This window comes from Salmo trutta, chromosome 24, assembly GCF_901001165.1.
Source record: "Salmo trutta chromosome 24, fSalTru1.1, whole genome shotgun sequence".
Lineage (NCBI taxonomy): Eukaryota > Metazoa > Chordata > Actinopteri > Salmoniformes > Salmonidae > Salmo > Salmo trutta.
In genome coordinates, this window is record NC_042980.1 from 24,385,689 (window position 1) to 24,410,467 (window position 24,779).

Consider the following 24,779-nt stretch of genomic DNA (forward strand, 5'->3'; position numbering starts at 1 on the left):
GTGAGGTCAGAACGCTCGGATCAACCCTACTCCACCGCCAGAGCGTCCAGTGTGCGCTCTGAACGCTCCGATAACGAAAGGCTCTGAATTTACGAACGGACAATCTGACAACGCTCTGGGCGTACTCCAGAGTGAATTTACGAACACATCCTGTAACCCGTTCAGATACTGGGTGCGTTCGTAAATTCGCTCTGGCTATCTACTACGATTTCAGAGCACTCTTGTCTGAGTGTGTCAAAGCGCAGAATAACTGATGAATATACGAACACCCAGAGCGCAGATTTACTTTAAGAACACACTCACTGTTAACAAATTGTTACACAAATCAATGCAGTTGCTATGTAACCACAGACGCTTCACCCTCCCGGAAGTGCGTTGCTTAAATAAAAAATGGCGGACCACAGATTTAGCAGAGGTTTCAATTCACCGGTGTTGTGGCTTTTTTCTGTGCAATCTTTAATCAAATTGTGTTTGTCTTTTCTCGCGTTGGGCGCTGTAGTCGTCGAAGGTCAAACTGAAGATACATTCCGAGCAGGAAATACCGTTTTTTCACCAGCCGTTGCAGCAGCACGGGATCTACGGTAGGGGGTGCAGGATAAACACAATGGCCTACCTTTGCTGTAGCTTGTATTTCAATATTGTGTTAGGGACGCATAGAATATGTTATTTGCTTTTAGAGCAGTCATTTTAGTTTTAAAAAATTTGCTCAAGACGTGGATACATAATGTAATCAGAAATCATTCTATAAACTGAGAATAAATCAAATCTGCCTGGTAATATGCCTTTGCTGTTGTTTGTTCCATGTTTTGTGCTGCTGCCATGTTGTGTTGCTGCCATACTATGTTGTCTCAGGTCTCTCTTTATGTAGTGCTGTGGTGTCTCTCTTGCCGTGATGTGTGTTTTGTCCTATATTTTTATTTTTAATCCCAGCCACCGTCCCCGCAGGATGCCTTTTGGTAGGCTGTCATTGTAAATAATAATTTGTTATTAACTGTCTTGCCTAGTTAAAGGTTAAATACAAATAAAACATATCCAACCTGTATGGCAGGCACAACACTAACACAAAATGTTCAAATGTAGGCTACAGTTGTCTGCCTGACCGCCGATGAGTGAACATCACCTGGGTATCTGGGAGGTATAGCTCACTGCCGTCAAGTGAGCAGACACTCGCAAAGCCATCCGCTCTTCAGTTTTCGTGTGAAATTGTGCGCAAATACACACACTTTACGGTGTCGCGTGTTTTTGGTGGGGAAGCTGAGTCTGATTGCACTGTCATGTACAGATAGATGATAGCTACAAATCATTCTAAGCAAATAGTTTGAAGCACACTTATTCGATCTTCCATAATCAAATTATACCAAATCGTTTATTTCGTTTTTGCGCCTTATCAAAATGACTTTGATATCACGGGTAGAGTGAGGCTGCAGTAGCTTAATTGTCAATTGTTTAACCAAGAATTGTTTACAGTCATGACATAAACACACGGACACACACACACACACATCTTCACAGCAAGTGAGCTTGTTGTTATAGTAGGTCATTAATCCAGTGTGATGACCATTGCTATTATGCCAGCTTAAAATATGGGTTAAAATATTTGGTTATTCTATATTTTCAGTGAACTTTGAGGTAACATAATTACATTTTTACACAGTAAAATTGGATGGTAAACTTTTTCTCATGTTTGACACTAGTACATTACTAATCCATTGTCATTAACATTGCAAAGCATAACATGCCCATATTATGTCAGCTACAATGCCATCTAAGATGGTTGAAATCGTGAAACATGCAGCAGAAGACAAAACCATGGTGATGACCCTGGTCAAAGTGTGCTGTCTTTTCAAGAAAACGTGTCAGGCATACCTGCCCACAATATACTTAAGGACGGACATAGAGGAAGAAATCATAGGTCTACCAGATCGCACACTACAGACCAGTATAGTGTCAGTAAACAACATTTGTTGAAATCGCAGAAAGATATAGCAGACTAGCCCTCAGACTGAAAAAACTACAAATACTAACACATGGGTGTTTTAGAGTGATATATTTATGGAGAGGTTAACTGACATTGGGATGCCTGATTAACTTAATGTTTTGGATGGACAACTTGTGTTGGTAGCAAGGTGAGCTACCTTATTTATTGCAGGTGAACACTTGTTTAAAATATATATATATTTTTTACTATCTGTCCACTTTGTCACATCTTGTTTATTACTTGTTACTTTAGTACTTGTTGTACTTTATATAACTTTAAAGGAAAAAATATCCTTCAAATGTGGATGTAAATACTGGTGTTAGGGTAGATTGGGGGAAACATCCACTTAAGGAAAATGTCTATTCTCAGAGAAAAACAAGTTTGTTTAGAGTTACAGATGTGAAAAATGGCTTTCCTTTGGCAACCTTTTTTTAAAGGGAAATAAGTGTACAGATGTGACAAAATGTTTACCATCCAATTTTACTGTCTTAAAATTATAATTAATCAAAGTTCACTCCAATATAAAGTAAACTAGAGTTTTTTCGAGTGTTGAAGCTGGCATAATGTGGGCATGTTATGCATTGCAATTTTAATGACAATGGATTACTAATGTATTAGTGGCAGACATGTTACAAAATGTTTACCATCCATTTTAACTGTATTAAAATTGAATTAGAATCCATCAAATGTCACTGTAAACTAGTGTTTTTCTTATCTTGTAGCTGTCATAATATGGGCATGTTATGCTTTGAATGTTAATGACAATGGATTAGTGATGTACTAGTGGCAGACATGAGAAAATGTTTACCATCCAATTTTACTGTGTTAAAATTGATTCATGTTACCTCAAAGTTCACTGTAATAAAGAATAACCAGTTATATTAACCTATATTTTAAGCTGGCAAAAATAATTGTTGATAAGGCGCTTGTCTCAATCTGTGCATGACAGTGCATCCTACTCAGTTTCCCTACCAGAAAACACATGATACCGTAAAGTGTTATGTATTCACGCACACAAATTGCCTCTCTTGACCGCAGTGTCTAGCTCCAACAGAACTCGTGTTTATGAGGCTGCCAGCCAGGCGCATAGCCTAATAGTATTATACATTTCATTGTGTTCTATCTCTATATGTTTATGCTGCCAGGTACCTGCTTTACGACATCAACCCCCCAGAGGGTTTCAACCTGCGTCGGGACGTGTACATTCGCATGGCATCCCTGGTGAAGACCCTGAGGAGACACAGTGACTGGGTGCTGGTGCTGCCCCCCTGGGGACGTCTTTACCACTGGCAGAGCCCAGACATCCACCAGATCAGGATCCCCTGGGGAGAGTTCTTCAGCCTCACCAGCCTGCAGGGCAACGTGCCTGTCATAGAGTATGAGGAGTTTATAGCTGGTGAGTTCAGCAGTCTCATACCCTTTCCACGCTACTGAACTGACCTGATTCGAACTGAGCTGTGCCTCGTTTCCCAGAGCCTTCGTAGCATTAAGATCATCGTTAGAACCATCTTACCATGTGTCTTTAGTGGCCGATGTGTTTCCCCGAGCCTTCGTTAGTAACGTGACTACAAAGTTGACGACAAATACAATGTTGCCAAAGTATTTGCAATTGTTACAAACAAGTGAAGGATAAAAGGTTTCAAATGAAATCTGAGATGACTGCCTTAAAAAATACATAGGGTGCAGTGCCTTCAGAAAGTATTCACACCCCTTGAATTTTTAAAGATTTTATGTTACAAAGTGGGTTTAACCCTAAACATAATAAAATAATAAGGGCTTATGTAGCCCTTCTGCATCTGCGGTGAAAGGTGACGGAGCTAGAGTGGTGTTTGTCAGACCATGAGACATCCCAAAAATTGGTCTTCTCACAAAACCGTCTGAACGGTTTGGCCTACAAGCCACTCTATGGCAGGATGAGACTCTCACGAACACAATTGTTTTGTGAGAAGACCCCCCCCCCTCCTCAGATCCCACAGGTGAAAAAGCTGTATGTGGAGGTCCTGTGCTGGCGTGGTTACAAATGGTCTGCAGTTGAGAGGCCATTTGGATGTACTGCCAAATGCTCTAAAATTACGTTGGAGGCGGATTATGGTAGAGAAATTAACATGAAATTATCTGCCAACAGCTCTGTTGGACATTCCTGCAGTCAGCATGCCAATTGCCTGCTCACTCAAAACTTGAGACATCAGTGGCATTGTGTTGTGTGACACAACTGCACATTTTAGAGTGGTCTTTTATTGTCCCCGGCACAAGGTGTACCTGTGTAATGATCATGCTGTTTAATCATCGTATTGATATGCCACTCCTGTCTGGTGGATGGATTATCTTGGTAAAGGAGAAATGATCACTAACAGGGTTGTAAATGAATTTGTGCATATCATTTGAGAGAAATATGCTTTTTGTGAGTATGGAACATTTCTGGGATTTCAGCTCATGAAAAATGGTACCAACATGTTGGGTTTATATTTTTGTTCAGTATACATGTCGGTTGTTTTGCTCTAGCGCGCCCACAAGTCTCAAAAGACTCGTATGAAGGTCCCCTGTACCAGTTCAACATTTTGTGGAAGTATAGTGTATTCGGAAAGTATTCAGACCCCTTCCCTTTTTCCACATTTTGTTACATTACAGCCTTATTCTAAAATGGATTAAACATTTTTTTTTTATTATTATCATCAATCTATCCACAATAACCCATAATTACAAAGTGAAAACAGATTTTTAACAATGACAGTGCATACCAGAGCAAAAACCAAGCCATGAGGTCGAAGGAATTGTCTGTAGAGCTCCGAGACAGGATTGTGTTGAGGCACAGATCAGGGGAAGAGCACCAAAACGTTTCTGCAGCATTGAAGGTCCCCAAAAACACAGTTGCCCCCATCATTCCTAAATGGAAGAAGTTTGGAACCACCAAGACTCTTCCCAGAGGTGGTCGGCCGGCCAAACTGAGCAATCAGGGGAGAAAGGCCTTGGTCAGGTAGGTGACCAAGAACTTGATGGTCACTCAGAAAGAGCTCCAGAGTTTCTCTCTTAGGCCTTTTATGGTAGAGTGGCCAGACGGAAGCCCCTCCTCAGTAAAAGGCACATGACAGCCCACTTGGAGTTTGCCAAAAGGCAGCTAAAGGACTTTCAGACCATGAGAAACAAGATTCTCTGGTCTGATGAAACCAAGATTGAACTCTTTGGCCTGAATGCCAAGTGTCACACCTGGAGGAAACCTGGCACCATCCCTACGGTGACACATGGTGGTGGCAGCATCATGCTGTGGGGATGTGTTTCAGCTGCAGAGACTGGGAGACTAGTCAGGATCAAGGGATCGAGATTCTTGATGAAAACCTGCTCCAGAGTGCTCGGACTTCAGACTGGGGCAAAGGTTCACCTTCCAACAGGACAACAACCCTAAGCACACAGGAGTGGCTTCGGGACAAGTCTCTGAATATCCTTGAGTGGCCCAGCCAGAACCCGGACTTGAACCCGATCGAACATCTCTGGAGAAACCTGATAATAGCTGTGCAGCGACATTCCCCATCCAGAACTTGAGAGGATCTGCAGTGAACAATGGGAGAAACTCCCCAAATACTGGTGTGCCAAGCTTTTTAGTGTCATAACCAAGAAGACACCAGGCTGTAATCGCTGCCAAAGATGCTTCATTAAAGTACTGAATAAAGGGTCTGAATACTTATGTAAATGTAATATTTCAGTTTTTATTTTTAATGCATTTGCTAAAGTTTCTAAAAAAAACTGTTTTTGCTTTGTCATTATGGGGTAATGTGTGTAGATTGATGAGGATTTATTTTTTTTAATCCATTTATAATAAGGCTGTAACGTAACAAAATGTGGGAAAAATGAAGGGATCTGAAAACTTTCAGAATGCACTGTATATGGAGATAGTTTAGTGCCTAAAATAAATGGGAAAATATATGTAAAGAAAAATACAAATAGTTTCCTGATCTTTCTTATGTCTCTCATTAAATGTATTAAATTTTCCTCTTTTTCTGACACCTTGAAATAGATTTTATTGTCATTTTTTTTGTCAAGGATATTCACAAAATACTCTAATGTCAAATTGGAAGAACAATTCTAACATTAAAACACAATTATATGTCGATTTAGATAAGTATTCAACCCCCTGAGTCAATACATGTTAGTACATGTCACTTTTGGCAACGATTACAGCTGCAGTCTTTCTGGGTAAGTCTCTAAGAACTTTGCACCCCTGGATTGTACAATATTTGTCCATTATTCTTAAAAAATGCATTCATGTTCTGTCAAGTTGGTTGTTGGTCATTGCTCGACAGCCATTTTCAAATCTTGCCATAGATTTTCAAGCCGATTTAAGTTAAAACTGTAACTAGGCCACTCAGCAACTTTCAATGTCATCTTGGTAAGCAACTCCAGTGTATATTTGGCCTTGTGTTTTAGGTAATTGTCCTGCGGAAAGGTTAATTTGTCTCCCAGTGTCTGGAAGCAGACTGAAGTTTTCCTCTAGGATTTTGCCGGTGCTTAGCTCTATTCCAAAATAAACAGATGACAAGCATACCCAGCCACCACAATGCTTGAAAATATGAAGAGTGGTACTCAGTGATGTGTTGGATTTTCCTCAAACATAACGCTTTTTATTCAGGACAAAAAAGTTATTTCTTTGTCAGATTTTTTGCAGTTCTACTTTAGTGCCTTATTACAAACAGAATGCATGTTTAGGAATATTTTATTCTGTACAGGCTTCCTTCTTTTCACTCTGTCATTTAGGTTAGTATTGTGGAGTAACTGCAGTGTTGTTGATCCATCCTCAGTTATCTCTTATCACAGCCATTAAACTCTAACTGTTTTAGTATCACCATTGGCTTCATGGTAAATCTCTGAGCGGTTTCCTTCCTCTGTGGCAACTGAGTTAGGAAGGATGCCTGTATATTTGTAGTGTCCGGGTGTATTGATACACCATCCAAAGTGTAATTAATAACTGCACCATGCTCAAAGGGATATTCAGTGTATGCTTTTTTATACCCATTTACTAATAGGTGCCCTTCTTTGCGACCGTTAGAAAATCTCGCTGGTCTTCGTGGTTGAATCTGTGCTTGAAACTCACTGCTCGACTGAGGGACCTTAAAGATAATTGTGTGTGTGGGGTACAAAGATGGGGTAGAGTAATTCAAATATCATGCTAAACACTATTGCACACAGAGTCAGTTCAACTTATTATGTGACATGTAAGGAAAATGTTTACTCCTGAGCTTATTCAGACTGTAACACAACAAAATGTGGAAAACATCACGGGGTGTTAACTTTCTGAAGGCATTGTACATGGTCTTATGTATGTTATTTCAATCATGTTAAATCAATTGAATTACAGTGCCTTGCAAAAGTATTCACCCCCTTGGTGTTTTTCCTATTTTGTTGCGTTACAACCTGTAATTTAAATTGATTTTTTTATTTGGATTTCATGTAATGGGCATACACAAAATAGTCCAAATTGGTGAAGTGAAATCAATAAAAAAATGTTTATAATCTAAACGGAAAATTGGTGCGTGCATATGTATTCACCCCCTTTGCTATGAAGCCCCTAAATAAGATCTGGTGCAACTAATTACCTTCAGAAGTCACATAATTAATTAAATAAAGTCCACCTGTGTGCAATCTAAGTGTCACATGATCTCAGTATATATACACCTGTTCTGAAAGGCTCCAGAGTCTGCAACACCACTAAACAAGGGGCACCGACAAGCAAGCGGCACCATGAAGACCAAGGAGCTCTCCAAACAGGTCAGGGACAAAGTTGTGAAGATGTCCAGATCAGGGTTGGGTTATAAAAAAATATCAGAAACTTTGAACATCCCACGGAGCACATTTTAAATCCATTATTAAAAAATGGAACGAATATGGCACCACAACAAACCTGCCAAGAGGGGGCTACCCACCAAAACTCATGGACCAGGCAAGGAGGGCATTAATCAGAGAGGCAACAAAGAGACCAAAGATAACCCTGAAGGAGCTGCAAAGCGCCACAGCGGAGATTGAAGTATCTGTAGGGCTACTTTAAGCCGTACACTCCACAGAGCTGGGCTTTACGGAAGAATGGCCAGAAAAAAGCCATTGCTTAAAGAAACAAATAAGCAAACGCATTTGGTGTTCACCAAAAGGCATGTGGGAGACTCCCCAAACATATGGAAGAAGGTACTCTGGTCAGCTGAGACTAAAATGTAGCTTTTTGGCCATCAAGGAAAACGCTATGTCTAGCACAAACCCAACACCTCCCATCACCCTGAGAACACCATCCCCACAGTGAAGCATGGTTGTGGCAGCATCATGCTGTGGGGATGTTTTTCATCAGCAGGGACTGGGAAACTGGTCAGAATTGAAGGAATGATGGATGGGGCTAAATACAGGGAAATTCTTGAGGGAAACCTGTTTCAGTCTTCCAGAGATTTGAGACTGGGACGGATGTTCACGTTCCAGCAGGACAATGACCCTAAGCATACTGCTAAAGCAACACTTGAGTGGTTTAAGGGGAAACATTGAAATGTCTTGGAATGGCCTAGTCAAAGCCCAGACCTCAATCCAATTGAATCTGTGGTATGACTGAAAGATTGCTGTACACCAGCAGGAACCCATCCAACTTGAAGGAGATGGAGCAGTTTTGCCTTGAAGAATGGGCATAAATTCCAGTGGCTAGATGTGCCAAGCTTATAGAGACATATCCCAAGAGACTTGCAGCTGTAATTGCTGCAAAAGGTGGCTCTACAAAGTATTGACTTTGGGGGGTGAATAGTTATGCACGCTCAAGTTTTCAGTTTTTTTGTCTTTATTTCTTGTTTGTTTCACCCCAAAAATATTTTGCATCTTCAAAGTGGTAGGCATGTTGTATAAATCAAATGATACAAATCCCCCAAAAATCTATTTTAATTCCAGGTTGTAAGGCAACAAAATTGGAAAATGCCAAGGGGGGTGAATACTTTCGCAAGGCAATGTATATTTTGCGACTAGGCTGCTGTCTGTAATTTTTGACTGAATGTGTTTCGTGATATGTGTGCAATGATGTGCCCAATCTGTGATTTAGTGCATTATTTAGTGCGTAAATAACGATGCATCTGATATGATCATCGTAATGCTTAAGTTACATCGCAGCTGTAAACGAGTCCCTGTACTGGGCTGGTCTAGTTTTGTATCCACCATAGTTGCTGGGATCGTGCTGGAAAGGCCAACGTAAAATAAAAATATCAGAGTACCGCTCTGGTCACCCCTCAGACATTTGAGTAAATTTCCATGTTTTTGTGGTTGGTCAACTTTACCTGACATCTGGCTGATTTCCATTTTTTTCCTCTGTTAAGGATCGTTCCATAGGTATAATTAATGCATAATGATACATGGTTATAAAGGCTTTTACATACTTATAAGAAGATATAAAACATTATACCTTCAGGCTTAAAGTAACATGTTATATTTCCATGTTTTTGTCTCCAGAGTCTGGAGGCCCATTTATTGAACAGGTCCTGGTGCTACAGAACTACGCTGAAGGGTGGACTGACGGGAAATGGGAGGAGAAAGTGGACCAGCGACCCTGCGTTGAACGGTTATTGTACTCCAAAGACAAACAGGGTTATTACAGGTACAGTAATCACCAGTTTCAGAGATGGATAGGAACATAATAGATTCAACACTACATTCCAAAGATGCATAGGACTACTGCATGTGGACACTAACAATGAGTTTGGCATCTGTGCTTACCTACCTTTATGTCTCGCAAAGTTGAATTATCAAAGGTAAATACTTGCTTCAGCTATTAAAATGTGTTTTATGGCAGTGGAACAAGCTGTAGTAGTAGTAGTAGTAGTAGTAGTAGTAGTATTAGTAGTAGAAGTATAGTGGGTGTAGTGAGTATGACTTATATTCATATAAATACAATTGTCATGTTCGTTGTGAGCAGTTTTCCCTAATTTCAAAGCATGTCTCACCTCTTTCTGTTAGAGGATGGTTTTGGGGCTATGAGGAAACCAGGGCTGTGAACGTCACTTGTCTGTCAGCTCAGGGCCACGCCTCCATCCTGGCACCACTCCTGCAGAACAACATCACATCAACGTGAGTCAATAAATGTCCATGTGTTTGGCTAAGATAGATACAATTATTGAATCCGAATCTTCTTGTCTAAGGATGTGATATAATTATACAACCACTACAGGTTTAATGTGGACTTCCTATTTAAACTAAAACAAAAAGTAATATTCTAGAGTTGGCAGCATAGTCTTTATTGGATTTGTTGTATGTACTGTATGAGATGTGGACATGTGTTCACTGATGGAGCTCTTTCCTTTCATATCCCCGCAGTTCTGTGATGTTGGACAAAGCAGAGACTGTCCTCCATGATCACTATGCAGGAAAGGACTACTGGGATGTAAGTCTGATGTCAAGTTGTAAAGAATGTATCTATGTCTGGTAATGGTTGACAGCCTACAATCATACAGTTGAAGTCGGAAGTTTACATACACTTAGGTTAGAGTCATTAAAACTCGTTTTTCAACCACTCCACAAATTTCTTGTTAACAAACTTTAGTTTTGGCAAGTCAGTTAGAACATCTACTTTGTGCATGACATAAGTAATTTTTCCAACAATTGTTTACAGACAGATTATTTCACTGTATCACAATTCCAGTGGGTCAGAAGTTTACATACACTAAGTTGACTGTGTCTTTAAACAGCTTGGAAAATTCCAGAAAATTATGTCATGCCTTTAGAAGCTTCTGATAGGCTAACTGACATCATTTGAGTCAATTGGAGGTGTACCTGTGGATGTATTTCAAGGCCTACCTTCAAACTTAGTTCCTCTTTGCTTGATATCATGGGAAAATCAAAAGAAATTAGCCAAGACCTCATAAAAATAAATTGTAGACCGCCACGAGTCTGGTTCATCCTTGGGAGCAATTTCTAAACACCTGAAGGTACCACGTTCATCTGTACAAACAATAGTTTGTAAGTACCACGCAGCCGTCATACCGCTCAGGAAGGAGACGGTCTCCTAGAGTTCTGTCTCCTAGAGATGAACGTACTTTGGTGCGAAAAGTGCAAATCAATCCCAGAACAACAGTAAAGGACCTTGTGAAGATGCTGGTGGAAAGAGGTACAAAAGTTTCTATTTCCACAGTAAAACGAGTCCTATATTGACATAACCTGAAAGGCTGCTCAGCAAGGAAGAAGCTGCTGCTCAAAAACCGCCATAAAAAACAGCCAGACTACAGTTTGCAAATGCACATGGGGACAAAGATTGTACTTTTTGGAGAAATGTCCTCTGGTCTGATGAAACAAAAATGCAACTGTTTGGCCATAATGACCATCGTTTTGTTAGGAAGAAAAGGGGGAGGCTTGTAAGCCGAGGATACCATCCCAACCGTGAAGCACGGGGGTGGCAGCATCAGGTTGTGGGGGTGCTTTGCTGCAAGAGGGACTGGTGCACTTCATAAAATAGATGGCATCATGAGGTGGAAAATTATGTGGATGTATTGAAGCAACATCTGCAGACTTCAGTCAGGAAGTTAAAGCTTGGTCGCAAATGGGTCTTCCAAATGGACAATGACCCCAAGCATACTTCCAAAGTTGTAGCAAATGGCTTAAGGACAACAAAGTCAAGGTATTGGAGTGTCCATCACAAAGCCCTGACCTCAATCCCATAGAAAATTTGTGGGCAGAACTGAAAAAGCATGTGTGAGCAAGGAGGCCTACAAACCTGACTCAGTTACACCAGCTCTGTCAGGATGGATGGGCCAAAATTCACCCAACTTATTGTGGGAAGCTTGTGGAAGGCTACCCGACGCGTTTGACCCAAGTTAAACAATTGAAAGGCAATGCTACCAAATACTAATTGAGTGTATGTAAACTTCTGACCCACTGGGATTGTGATGATAGAAATTAAAGCTGAAATAAATCATTCTCTCTACTATTATTCTGACATTTCACATTCTTAAAATAAAGTGGTGATCCTAACTGACCTAAGACAGGGAATTTTTTACTAGGATTAAATGTCAGGAATTGTGAAAAACTGAGTTTAAATGTATTTGGCTAAGATGTATGTAAACTTCCGACTTCAACTGTATATTGTAATTAATTATAGGTCATATTTCATAGAAATCTGGTAACACTGGTAGTTACTTTAATGCAGAGTAGTGAATAGTTCTTCCTGATTTGTTTAACACTCCTCCATTTTGCCTAAGTCTTTTTGTGTCTTCTCCTCTGTAGACTCGCCGCAGTATGGTCTTTGCCAAACACCTGCGTCTCCTAGGGGACGAGTTCCGTGCAAAGTACCTGAACTCCACAGACGAGCAGGACCAGACCATATACAACGAGGACTGGACTCGCATTAAGGTTTTCAGACCTTTTCACATACATACACGCCTTGCACATTTAAATTATATGTATTTATCTATCCACATTGATTATTTGTTGCACTAGCAACATGTACTGTGTTGGGAAAAATGGGGGGGAAATGTCTTAAGCTAAGAATAGTTCTGTTTTGCTATTGGTGGGTAATTTTAATTGGGCATGAGTGGTTTGACGTGTTATTCATTTCTGTGTGTAAACTCAGAACAAGCTGGGTTCTGCCAGAGGGGGGCCGTACCTGGGTGTCCACCTGAGAAGGAAGGATTTTATCTGGGGTCACAGAGAGGATGTGCCCAGCCTCAAAGGAGCTGTCAAGAAGATCAGGAACCTCATGAAGAAAAACAAACTAGACAGAGTCTTTGTTGCCACTGACGCAGATGAGGAAGGTACAGTTGTACTTTGGTGCCGTTGATTGATGTTGAATGTAAGATAAATAAGTTGAAAATAAAGCCATTCATATTTGCAGCCCTAAGGAAATAACAAAATAATTGTGTTAGGAATTAGAATTTCAGTTGACTTTTGAAATGGAATTGACCCCAACCGTATAACCCAGTAGAGGCTTGGCAGGTTTATGCTGTCTGTAGCCTACTCCACAGAGAGTCTGTGGGTTATACAATGACATTAAGGATTGTCTTTTTCATCAGCTCTCCAGACAAAGTTATAATTTTAACGGTCTAGATGAAAATAATAAATTGTGTGAGATTTAATCAGGTAACAATAATGTAAATGCCTGTGCCAAAGCCTGCCACCTTATCCCCCAACGGGGATGTTTCTTTATAAATGCCTAATCGTCCTTTTTTCTACTGTACTTTGTTTTTTGATTATGCTTACATGTGTATGATATAATGTATTATACAGTAGAATTTGAGTTGTTGTTTTTGTATTATTGTATCATTGTGGAGTGACACTTCAATACACTTTTCTAATCTAATCTCTAGATCTAGACAATAGGGCCAGTCAGGGTATGGCTCTAAGGCCAGTGTGTTCCTGATGAGGCATCTGTCTGTCTTGTGCAGAGCTGGAGGAGCTGAAGAAGATATTACCAGAGATTACACGCTTTGAGCCCACCTGGGAGGACCTGGAACTACTCAAGGACGGGGGCGTGGCTATCGTCGACCAATGGATCTGCGCACATGCCAGGTACAGCTCTCCTCACAATGAATGCTTCTATGTTCCACCTTTCAGTTGAAAGAACCTGTTGCACAATATGTGCAGACTGAGGGTGGGGAGCTGTGACAAGTACACATGATGCAGACATTCTTGTACTTTTCTTTTGTTGAAGTGCACGCGATCATACTTTAGTTAAACAGCTTTTGTTACCCTCACGTTCTGTAGGCTACAGTAGGATAGTGGGTCATGTGATACTACTTACAGTATTGTAATTATTTTATTAGCATGTAGGTTTCCTTTTAAGATTATATTTTTATCAAATGTCTGTAAAGGGAATTTGATTGTCAGAGCGGTGTAAAAATAGGCCGAAACAATTCATTAAAACATTTTCGAGGTTTGCTTTACATCATCATTACTCAACATTGGCCAGGTCGCAATTGTAAATGAGAACTTGTTCTCAACTTGCCTACCTGGTTAAATAAAGGTGAAATAAAAATAAAAATAAAACATCAAAATGTTTAAATGTAATAAGCCACCCATGATAGAGGGATAAACAGTATAATTTAAATATTTTTGAAGGAGTAAAGTAAGATCATTGAAGTTTTTGTATCCCATTTTAAATGTGAGATGGAAGATCTAGGTGTTCATGATAATACTCTGTACTTCAAACATACTGTATATATATTGTACTCTATGTTGTCCAAGATTCTGCTGTTAAATTAAGTAAATATTTTCAACTGAACTAACGGATCATATGGTACAATAGTTGTTTTTGTCACCTGTGTAAGTCAGACCCACATATGGACCTGAAAGCCATTGTCCCTTAAAATCATATGGTCTGAGGGTGCATTCCAGTAACATTAGATTCTGGATCACTCCACTAGAAATCTATTACAGTACTAGAGTGTTAAACACATAATTACACTTCTACTGCACTTTAGAATATTTGCACTGCATTTAAATCTATATTATTAGCCTGTTGTGTATTTTGTATTGTATGGGGTGATGATGAATGTGAAGTCTATTGTATACTGTATTTCGTGTGTTGAAGACTTTCTATTGATTTGATACTTGTAAAACGGACTTGTCTTTCTTAATTGCCTCTGGTGGATAGATAAAGTTGCATTGAATTGAATAACCTCTATCACCCTCCCATTTCCCAGGTACTTTATCGGAACATCTGTGTCGACCTTCTCTTTCCGGATCCACGAGGAGAGAGAGATTCTGGGATTCGACCCCAAAACTACCTACAACCGCTTCTGTGGGGACAGTGAGAAGGAGTGTGAACAGCCCACACACTGGAAAATAGTTTACTGATGCAATGACGTGACACCCCTCTCAACAGCTCTCAAAGAACATGCCAATTGCAGTGTTAAAGTGGAGCTTTGTTATTTTTATATATACAGTTGAAGTCGGAAGTTTACATACACTTAGGTTGGAGTCATTAAAACTTGTTTTTCAACCACTCCACAAATTTCTTGTTAACAAACTATAGTTTTGGCAAGTCGGTTAGGACATCTACTTTGTGCATGGCACAACTAATTTTTCCAACAATTGTTTACAGACAGATTATTTCACTGTATCACAATTCCAGTGAGTCAGAAGTTTACATACACTAAATTGACTGTGCCTTTAAACAGCTTGGAAAATGACAGAAAGTGATGGCATGGCTTTAGAAGCTTCTGAATGAATAATTTCCATTATTTGAGTCAATTGGAGGTGTACCTGTGGATGTACTTCAAGGACTACCTTCAAACTCAGTGCCACTTTGCTTGACATCATGGGAAAATCAAAAGAAATGAGCCAAGACCTCAGAAAAATAAAATTGTAGACCTCCACAAGTCTGGTTCATCCTTGGGAGCAATTTCCAAATGCCTGAAGGTACCACGTTCATCTGTACAAGCAATAGTATGCAAGTATAAACACCATGGGACCACGCAGCAGTCATACTGCTCAGGAAGGAGATGCGTTCTGTCTCTAAGAGATTAACTTACTTTGGTGCGAAAATTGCAAATCAATCCCAGAACAACAGCAAAGGACCTTGTGAAGAAGCTGGAGGAAACAGGTACAAATTATCTATATCCACAGTAAAATGTGTCCTATATCGACATAACCTGAAAGGCCACTCAGCAAGGAAGAAGCCACTGCTCCAAAACCGCCATCAAAAATCCAGACTACGATTTGCAACTGCACATGGGGACAAAGATCGTACTTTTTGGAGAAAGGTCCTCTGGTCTGATGAAACAAAAATAGAACTGTTTGGCCATAATGACCATCGTTATATCTGGAGGAAAAAGGGGGTGGCTTGCAAGCCGAAGAACACTATCCCAACCATGAAGCACAGGGGTGGCAGCATCATGTTGTGGGAGTTCTTTGCTGCAGGAGGGACTGGTGCACTTCACAAAATAGATGGCATCATGAGGAGGAAAATTATGTGGATATATTGAAGCAACATCTCCAGACATCAGTCAGGAAGTTAAAACTTGGTCGCAAATGAGTTCCAAATGGACAATGACCCCAAGCATACTTCCAAAGTTGTGGCAAAATGGCTTAAGGACAACAAAGTCAAGGTATTGGAGTGGCCATCACAAAGCCCTGACCTCAATCCTATCGAAAATTTGTGGGCAGAACTGAAAACGCATGTGTGAGCAAGGATGCCTACAAACCTGACTCAGTTACACCAGCTCTGTTAGGAGGAATGGGCCAAAATTCACCCAACTTATTGTGGGAAGCTTGTGGAAGGCACCCTGACACGTTTGACCCAAGTTAAACAATTGAAAGGCAATGCTACCAAATACTATTTGAATATGACCCACTGGGAATGTGATGAAAGAAATAAAAGCTGAAGTAAATCATTCTATTATTATTCTGACATTTCACATTAAAATAAAGTGGTGATCCTAACTGACCTAAAACGGAATTTTTACTAGGATTAAATATCAGAAATTGTGAAAAACTGAGTTTAAATGTATTTGGCTAAGGTGTATGTAAACTTCCGACTTCAACTGTATATATATACAATATATGTTCTAATAGTGTTTTTGTTGTGTCATGTTTTTATTGTTTTGAGAATTGTGCAAACTGTGAATAGACAAAAAGCTTCAAATACGTTTTATAGGTCAGATGTTTTCAAGGTCACCACTTTATTTTCACTTGTTTGCACTCATGTCTGCTAACTTTACATATATAAACCATTGTTTTATCAATCATGATGGCACCACCTATTATGTGTGAAAATGATAATCAGATTTGGCTGCAAATAATGGTATACAGTTCCTTTCAGAAAGTATTCAGACCCCTTGACTTTTTCCACATTTTGTTACGTTAAAGCCTTATTCTAAAATTGATTAAATAAGAAAATCCTCAGCAATCTACACGCAATACCCCGTAATAACAAATCGAAAACAGGTTTTTAGATTTCTTTGCAAATTTATAAAATATAAAAAACAGATACCTTTTTTACTTAAGTATTCAGACCCTTTTGCTGTGAGACTTGAAATTGAGCTCAGGTGCATCCTGTTTCCATTGATCATCCTTGAGATGTTTCTACAACTTTATTGGAGCCCACCTGTGGTAAATTCAATTGATTGGATATGATTTGGAAAGGCACACACCTGTCTATATAAGGTTCCACAGTTGAAAATCCATGTCAAAGCAAAAACCAAGCCATGAGAGCTCAGAGACAGGATTGTGTCGAGGCACCGATCTGGGGAAGGGTACCAAAATATTTTTGTAGCACTGAAGGTCCCCAAGAACACAGTGGCCTTCATCAATTTTAAATGGAAGAAGTTTGGTCGTCTGGCCAAACTGAGCAATCGGTAGAGAAGGGCCTTGGTCAGGGAGGTGACCAAGAACCCACTGGTCACTCTGATAGAGCTCCAGAGTTCCTCTGTGAAGATGCGAGAACCTTCCAGAAGGACAACTATCTCTGCAGCATTCCACCAATCAGGCCTTTTATTGTAGAGTGGCTAGACGGAAGCCACTCCTCAGTAAAAGGCACTTGATGAAAACCTGCTCCAGAGCGCTCAGGACAACGACCCTATGCACACAGCCAAGACAACGCAGGAGTGGCTTTGGAACAAGTCTCTGAATGTCCTTGAGTGGCCCAGCCAGAGCCCAGACTTAAACCCGATCGAACATCTCTGGAGAGACCTGAAAATAACTGTGCAGCAATGCTCCCCATCCAACCTGACAGAGCTTGAGAGAAATTCTATAAACCTGTTTTTGCCTTGTCATTATGGGGTATTGTGTGTAGATTGATGAGGTAAAATAACTATTTAATCAATTTTAGTATCAGGCTGTAATGTACAAATATGTGGAAAAAGTCAAAGGGTCTGAATACTTTCAGGGGAATTATTTGTTGGGTTAACATGAATTGAAAGAGCAGTGTCTTCTTTCATTTACTTCTGCCAATTCAAAGTCTATTTGGTTGTGAATCTTCCTTATTATGTTGTACCACATTTTGGTGAGCTTGAGAAACCTTTTTTCATTTTGTTTTGTTTTCTTTTGTGTGTAGCCTATGATAGAAACTTTGCTGCTTGGTTGACAATGCAGTTTTCCAACAGAGAGAAGCAGATAAGTGGCTAAATATAGTATGTTGATGTGCCATTTTTGTTCCACTTGACCTGTTAAAAGGTAAGTTCAAAGCCGCATAGTGAACATGGATTAATATTTGAAACCCCAAATATAATATTTTTTTTATATGATCAGATATCAACATAACTCTGACAAAGATTACAATTACAGTAACGTTTGTTCTACAGACTACATATACTGTATACAAATTGAATGACAATGTTGTGACATTTTTGTATTTTTCCACTTGTATGACTCATTTGGGAAAGGATTTAATTTTAAACTATTTTCAAGACTCTAAATCAGAGCTCATACTGTATTTTCCCTGATTACATAATCCTTTTTCTTTCCTTTTTCTTACAACAAAAGGACTGAGACTGACACAAAGCTATCACCTGTCAAGATGTTCTAAGGTGACCCCCATTAAAGAGACTATTTTCAAAGAACTAGACCCAGCCCTGTTTTTATTCCTGAGAAAGCAAATATGTTCAGTGACGATGAGGACATGTATTGGTTCATTTCAAGAGGAAAAACCTCAGAATGTATCTTATCAGTTGATCAAATACAGTTTGCTTGTACAATTGAGAGTTTATTTTTTTAATAATGAGAGTTGACTACTATAGCACAACAGTAGGCAATAATCCTATTCAAGAGTTGGCTATTGCCACTAGTTGTTTGGCTATGAGAGAGGAGTTTTGCAAGTCATTGTATATGTTTTTCAGGTTTTTTAAAGTCTGAAATAGTTCAATATACACTACCGTTCAAAAGGGTGGGGGTCACTTAGAAATGTCCTTGTTTTTTAAAAGAAAACACCAAATTGATCAGAAATACAGTATCGACATTGTTAATGTTGTAAATGACTATTGTAGCTGGAAACGGCCAATTTTTTTATTTTTTATATGGAATATCTACATAGGCGTACAGAGGCCCGTTTATCAGCAACCATCACTCCTGTGTTCCAATGGCACATTGTGTAGGCTAATCCTAGTTTATCATTTCAAAAGGCTAATTGATCATTAGAAAACCCTTTTGCAATTATGTTAGCACAGCTGAAATCTGTTGTTCTGATTGAAGAAGCAATAAAACTCGCCTTCTTTAGACTAGTTGAGTATCTGGAGAATCAAATCAAATTTTATTTGTCACAGGCGCTGAAAAGAACAGGTGTAGACCTTACAGTGAAAAGCTTACTTACAAGCACTTAACCAACAATGCAGTTTTAATAATAGAAAAAATTTAAAATAAAAAAACGTATAATTAAAGAGCAGCAATAAAATAACAATAGCGAGGCTATGTACAGGTACAGAGTCAATATGCGGGGGTCAACGGTTAGTTGAGGTAATTGAGGTAATATATATATATATATATATATATATATATATATATATATACACTGCTCAAAAAAATAAAGGGAACACTTAAACAACACAATGTAACTCCAAGTCAATCACACTTCTGTGAAATCAAACTGTCCACTTAGGAAGCAACACTGATTGACAATAAATTTCACATGCTGTTGTGCAAATGGAATAGACAACAGGTGGAAATTATAGGCAATTAGCAAGACACCCCCAATAAAGGAGTGGTTCTGCAGGTGGGGACCACAGACCACTTCTCAGTTCCTATGCTTCCTGGCTGATGTTTTGGTCACTTTTGAATGCTGGCGGTGCTTTCACTCTAGTGGTAGCATGAGACGGAGTCTACAACCCACACAAGTGGCTCAGGTAGTGCAGCTCATCCAGGATGGCACATCAACGCGAGCTGTGGCAAGAAGGTTTGCTGTGTCTGTCAGCGTAGTGTCCAGAGCATGGAGGCGCTACCAGGAGACAGGCCAGTACATCAGGAGACGTGGAGGAGGTCGTAGGAGGGCAACAACCCAGCAGCAGGACCGCTACCTCCACCTTTGTGCAAGGAGGAGCAGGAGGAGCACTGCCAGAGCCCTGCAAAATTACCTCCAGCAGGCCACAAATGTGCATGTGTCTGCTCAAACAGTCAGAAACAGACTCCATGAGGGTGGTATGAGGGCCCGACGTCCTCATGTGGGGGTTGTGCTTACAGCCCAACACCGTGCAGGACATTTGGCATTTGCCAGAGAACACCAAGATTGGCAAATTCGCCACTGGCGCCCTGTGCTCTTCACAGATGAAAGCAGGTTCACACTGAGCACGTGACAGACGTGACAGAGTCTGGAGACGCCGTGGAGAACGTTCTGCTGCCCGCAACATCCTCCAGCATGACTGGTTTGGCGGTGGGTCAGTCATGGTGTGGGGTGGCATTTCTTTGGGGGGCCGCACAGCCCTCCATGTGCTCGCCAGAGGTAGCCTGACTGCCATTAGGTACCGAGATGAGATCCTCAGACCCCTTGTGAGACCATATGCTGGTGCGGTTGGCCCTGGGTTCCTCCTAATGCAAGACAATGCTAGACCTCATGTGGCTGGAGCGTGTCAGCAGTTCCTGCAAGAGGAAGGCATTGATGCTATGGACTGGCCCGCCCCTTCTCCAGACCTGAATCCAATTGACCACATCTGGGACATCATGTCTCGCTCCATCCACCAACGCCATGTTGCACCACAGACTGTCCAGGAGTTGGCGGATGCTTTAGTCCAGGTCTGGGAGGAGATCCCTCAGGAGACCTTCCACCACCTCATCAGGAGCATGCCCAGGCATTGTAGGGAGGTCATACAGGCACGTGGAGGCCACACACACTACTGAGCCTCATTTTGACTTGTTTTAAGGACATTACATCAAAGTTGGATCAGCCTGTAGTGTGGTTTTCCACTTTAATTTTGAGTGTGACTCCAAATCCAGACCTTCATGGGTTGATAAATTGGATTTCCATTGATTATTTTTGTGTGATTTTGTTGTCAGCACATTCAACTATGTAAAGAAAAAAGTATTTCATAAGATTATTTCTTTCATTCAGATCTAGGATGTGTTGTTTAAGTGTTCCCTTTATTTTTTTGAGCAGTATACATACATACATACATACATACATACATACATACATACATACATACATACATACATACATACATACATACATGTAGGTAGAGTTATTAAAGTGAATTATGCAAATCAAATCACAGTTAATTTGTAACGTGCACCGAATACAACAGGTGTAGACCTTACAGTGAAATGCTTACTTACAGGCTCTAACCAATAGTGCAAAAAAGGTATTAGGTGAACAATAGGTAAGTAAAGACAGGCTATATACAGTAGCGAGGCTATAAAAGTAGCAAGGCTACATACAGACACCGGTTAGTCAGGCTTGTTAAGGTAGTATGTACATGTAGATATGGTTAAAGTCACTATGCGTATATGATGAACAGAGAGTAGCTGTAGCGTAGAAGAGGGGTTGGCGGGGGGGTTGGGTGTTGGGTTTGATTACAGGCCCAAAATGGCCAGAAACAAATAACTTTCTTCTGAAACTCGTCAGTCTATTTGTCACGATGTGCGCAACTGGTTACAGGTAAGTCAGGTGCAAGAGAGCAGAGATGGGTGAAAACAGGTGCACTTTATTCATGCCCGAGGAAAACAGCGAATACGCCCAAAGTACACAAACGGTACAAAAAAACAAAACACACGGGTAAAACACATACCCGGCGCAAACCAGCCTGAAGCGAACCACACGTAACAAACACAATTCCACACACAGACATGGGGGGAACAGAGGGTAATATACAATTTGTCAGATGAGGGAATGTGAACCAGGTGTGTGGAAAACCAAGACAAAACAAATGGAAAATGAAAAGTGGAGCGGCGATGGCTAGAAGACTGGTGACGTCGACCGCCGAACGCCGCCCGAACAAGGAGAGGGACCGACTTCGGCGGAAGTCGTGACACTATTCTTGTTCTGAGAAATGAAGGCTATTCCATGCGAGAAATCGCCAAGAAACTGAAGATCTCATACAACACTGTGTAATACTCCCTTCACAAAACAGCGCAAACTGTCTCTAACCAGAATAGAAAATACAGTGGGAGGCCCTGGTGCACAACTGAGCAAGAGGACAAGTACATTAGAGTGTCTAGTTTGAGAAACAGACGCCTCACAGTCCTCAACTGGTAGCTTCATTAAATAGTACCTGCAAAACACCAGTCTAAATGTCAACAGTGAAGAGGTGACTCCTTGATGCTGGCCTTCTAGGCAGAGTTGCAAAGAAAAAGCCATATCTCAGACTGTCCAATAAAAGTAAAAGATTAAGATGGCAAAAGAACACAGACACTGGACAGAGGAAGATTGGAAAAAAACTGTTATGGACAGACAAATCTAGGTTTTGAGTTGTTTGGATCACAAAGAAGAACATTCGTGAGACGCAGAGAAAATGAAAAGATGCTGGAGGAGTGCTTGACGCCTTCTGTCAAGGATGGTGGAGGCAACGTGATGGTCTGGGGGTGTTTTGGTGGTGGTAAAGTGGGAGATTTGTACTGGGTGAAAGGGATATTGAAAAAGGAAGGCTATCACTCCATTTTGCAACGCCATGCCATACCCTGTGGACGGCGTTTAATTGGAGTCAATTTCCTCCTACAACAGGACAATGACCCAAAACACAGCTCCAAACTATGCAATAACTATTTAGGGAAGAAGCAGTCAGCTTGTATTCTGTCTATAATGGACTAGCCAGCACAGTCACTGAATCTCAACCCTATTGAGCTGTTGTGGGAGCAGCTTGACCGTATGATACGTAAGAAGTGCCCATCAAGCCAATCCAACTTGTGGGAGGTGCTTTAGGAAGCATGGGGTGAAATCTCAACAGATTACCTCAACAAATTGACAACTAGAATGCCAAAGGTCTGTAAGGCTGTAATTGCTGCAAATGGAGGATTATTTTACGAAAGCAAAGTTTGAAGGACACAATTATTATTTCAATTAAAAATCATTATTTATAACCTTGTCAACGTCTTGACTATATTTGTTATTCATTTTGCAACTAATTTCATGTATGTTTTCATGGAAACAAGGACATATCTAAGTGACCCCAAACTTTTGAACGGTATGTTAGGTTTACACAAGCACTGTGTTTTCTCAACCAAATACCATTAGGTTAGTATAATATCTTTGTTATGAATGAATAACCCGTTTTAGTAGTAAGGAGATACTTGACTTTAGGCAGACACCATAGTGAACTGAGTGAAGCCTTCTGAAGGGCCTCAAATCAGGGCATGTAAGTAACTTGACTCCTTTGGCTCTAAAAAGGACAGACTGTGTCTAACTCTGATGAACCAGCCCTGATTTACATCTCCCTTCCCCATGAAAATAAAGTCTATGAATATAGGTCCATTATCATTTCTACACAGTTTCAATTTGGTTTTAATTATTTAAAAGAATACTGAGGTTGTTTAGTTGTTGTTTTTTTACTTCAACCACCTGTGGGCCGGATTGGACCCCCTCGTGGGAATATGTTTGACACCTCTGATCTGAAAGCACAACCAAATTCCAATGGAAGAACAACGTTGGATTTTTGGTTTGGTTATCAACAAAATGTGTTATCACTGTGCTTTCAACCATTTAAAAGCACAATAATGTTCAAATACAATGTCAGATATTTTGTTTATTTATACAACAATTTAACTGTGCTTCATGTAATAGCGCAACCAAATGATCTGGATTGCAGTTGAGATTACATTAAAAGTACATAGCGCAAGTTATCAATACTGTTCAGGATTCTGCACAGATTATTAAAGCAATTGTGAAGACTTCCACAGACCTGTCACCTTTGCAAGCTTTATATGATTACATAAGACATTTCTAGTTCCATTAGGCCAACCTCAAAATGTGGCAATGGATGTGTTACTCATTTTAAGGATAAATAACTACTATTACATTAGTTTGTAAGATTAGGCTATTTACTGTATTACAAAAATATTACTGTAATTGTGTTTGGTTGACAACGCAACCAAACATCAACATTTAAAGAATGTCTAATGCTTGGATAGTTACATTACAAATGAATTACATACAGTACCAGTCAATAGTTTGGACACACCTACTCATTCAAGGGTATTTCTTAATTTTTACTATTTTCTACATTGTAGAATAATAGTGAAGACATCAAAATGATGAAATAACACATATGGAATCATGTAGTAACCAAAAAAGTGTTAAACAAATCAAATATATATTTGAGATTCTTCGAAGTAGCCACCCTTTGCCATAATGACAGCTTTGCACAATCTTGGCATTCTCTCAACCAGGTTCATGAGGTAGTCCCCTGGAATGTATTTCAATTAACAGGTGTGCCTTGTTAAAAGTTCATTTGTGGAATTTCTTTCCTTCTTAATGTGTTTGAGCCAATCAGTTGTGTTGTGACAAGGTAGGGGTGGTATACAGAATATAGCCCTATCTGGTAATAGACCAAGTACATTTTATGGCAAGAACAGCTTAAATAAGAAAAGAGAAATGACAGTCCAACGTTACTTTAAGACATGAAGGTCAGTCAATCTGGAAAATTTCAAGAACTTTGAGAGTTTATTCAAATGCAGTTGCAAAAACCATCAAGCACTATAATGAAACTGGCTCTCATGAGGACTGACAAAGGAAAGGAAGACCCAGAGTTACCTCTGCTGCAGAGGATAAGTTCATTAGAGAAAACTGCACCTCAGATTGCAGCCCAAATAAATGCTTCACAGAGTTCAAGTAACAGACACATCTCAACATCAACTGTTCAGAGACTGCGTGAATCAGGCCTTCATGGTCGAATTGCTGCAAAGAAACCACTACTAAAGGACACCAATAAGAAAAAGAGACTTGCTTGGGCCAAGA

The 24,779-nt window shown here is 40.1% G+C and overlaps 1 protein-coding gene across 1 annotated transcript; it reads left to right on the forward strand.

The window, feature by feature from the left end:
* The first annotated feature begins 390 nt into the window (after positions 1–390).
* Positions 391–14,911, forward strand: pofut2 (protein O-fucosyltransferase 2). Its single transcript, XM_029710682.1, has 9 exons — positions 391–581; positions 3,124–3,374; positions 9,434–9,578; positions 9,938–10,048; positions 10,295–10,361; positions 12,197–12,322; positions 12,543–12,723; positions 13,354–13,477; positions 14,611–14,911. Exons 1-9 carry the CDS (start codon positions 391–393, stop codon positions 14,762–14,764), a joined length of 1,350 nt encoding a protein of 449 aa, XP_029566542.1. The 3' UTR covers positions 14,765–14,911.
* The last annotated feature ends 9,868 nt before the right edge of the window (positions 14,912–24,779 follow it).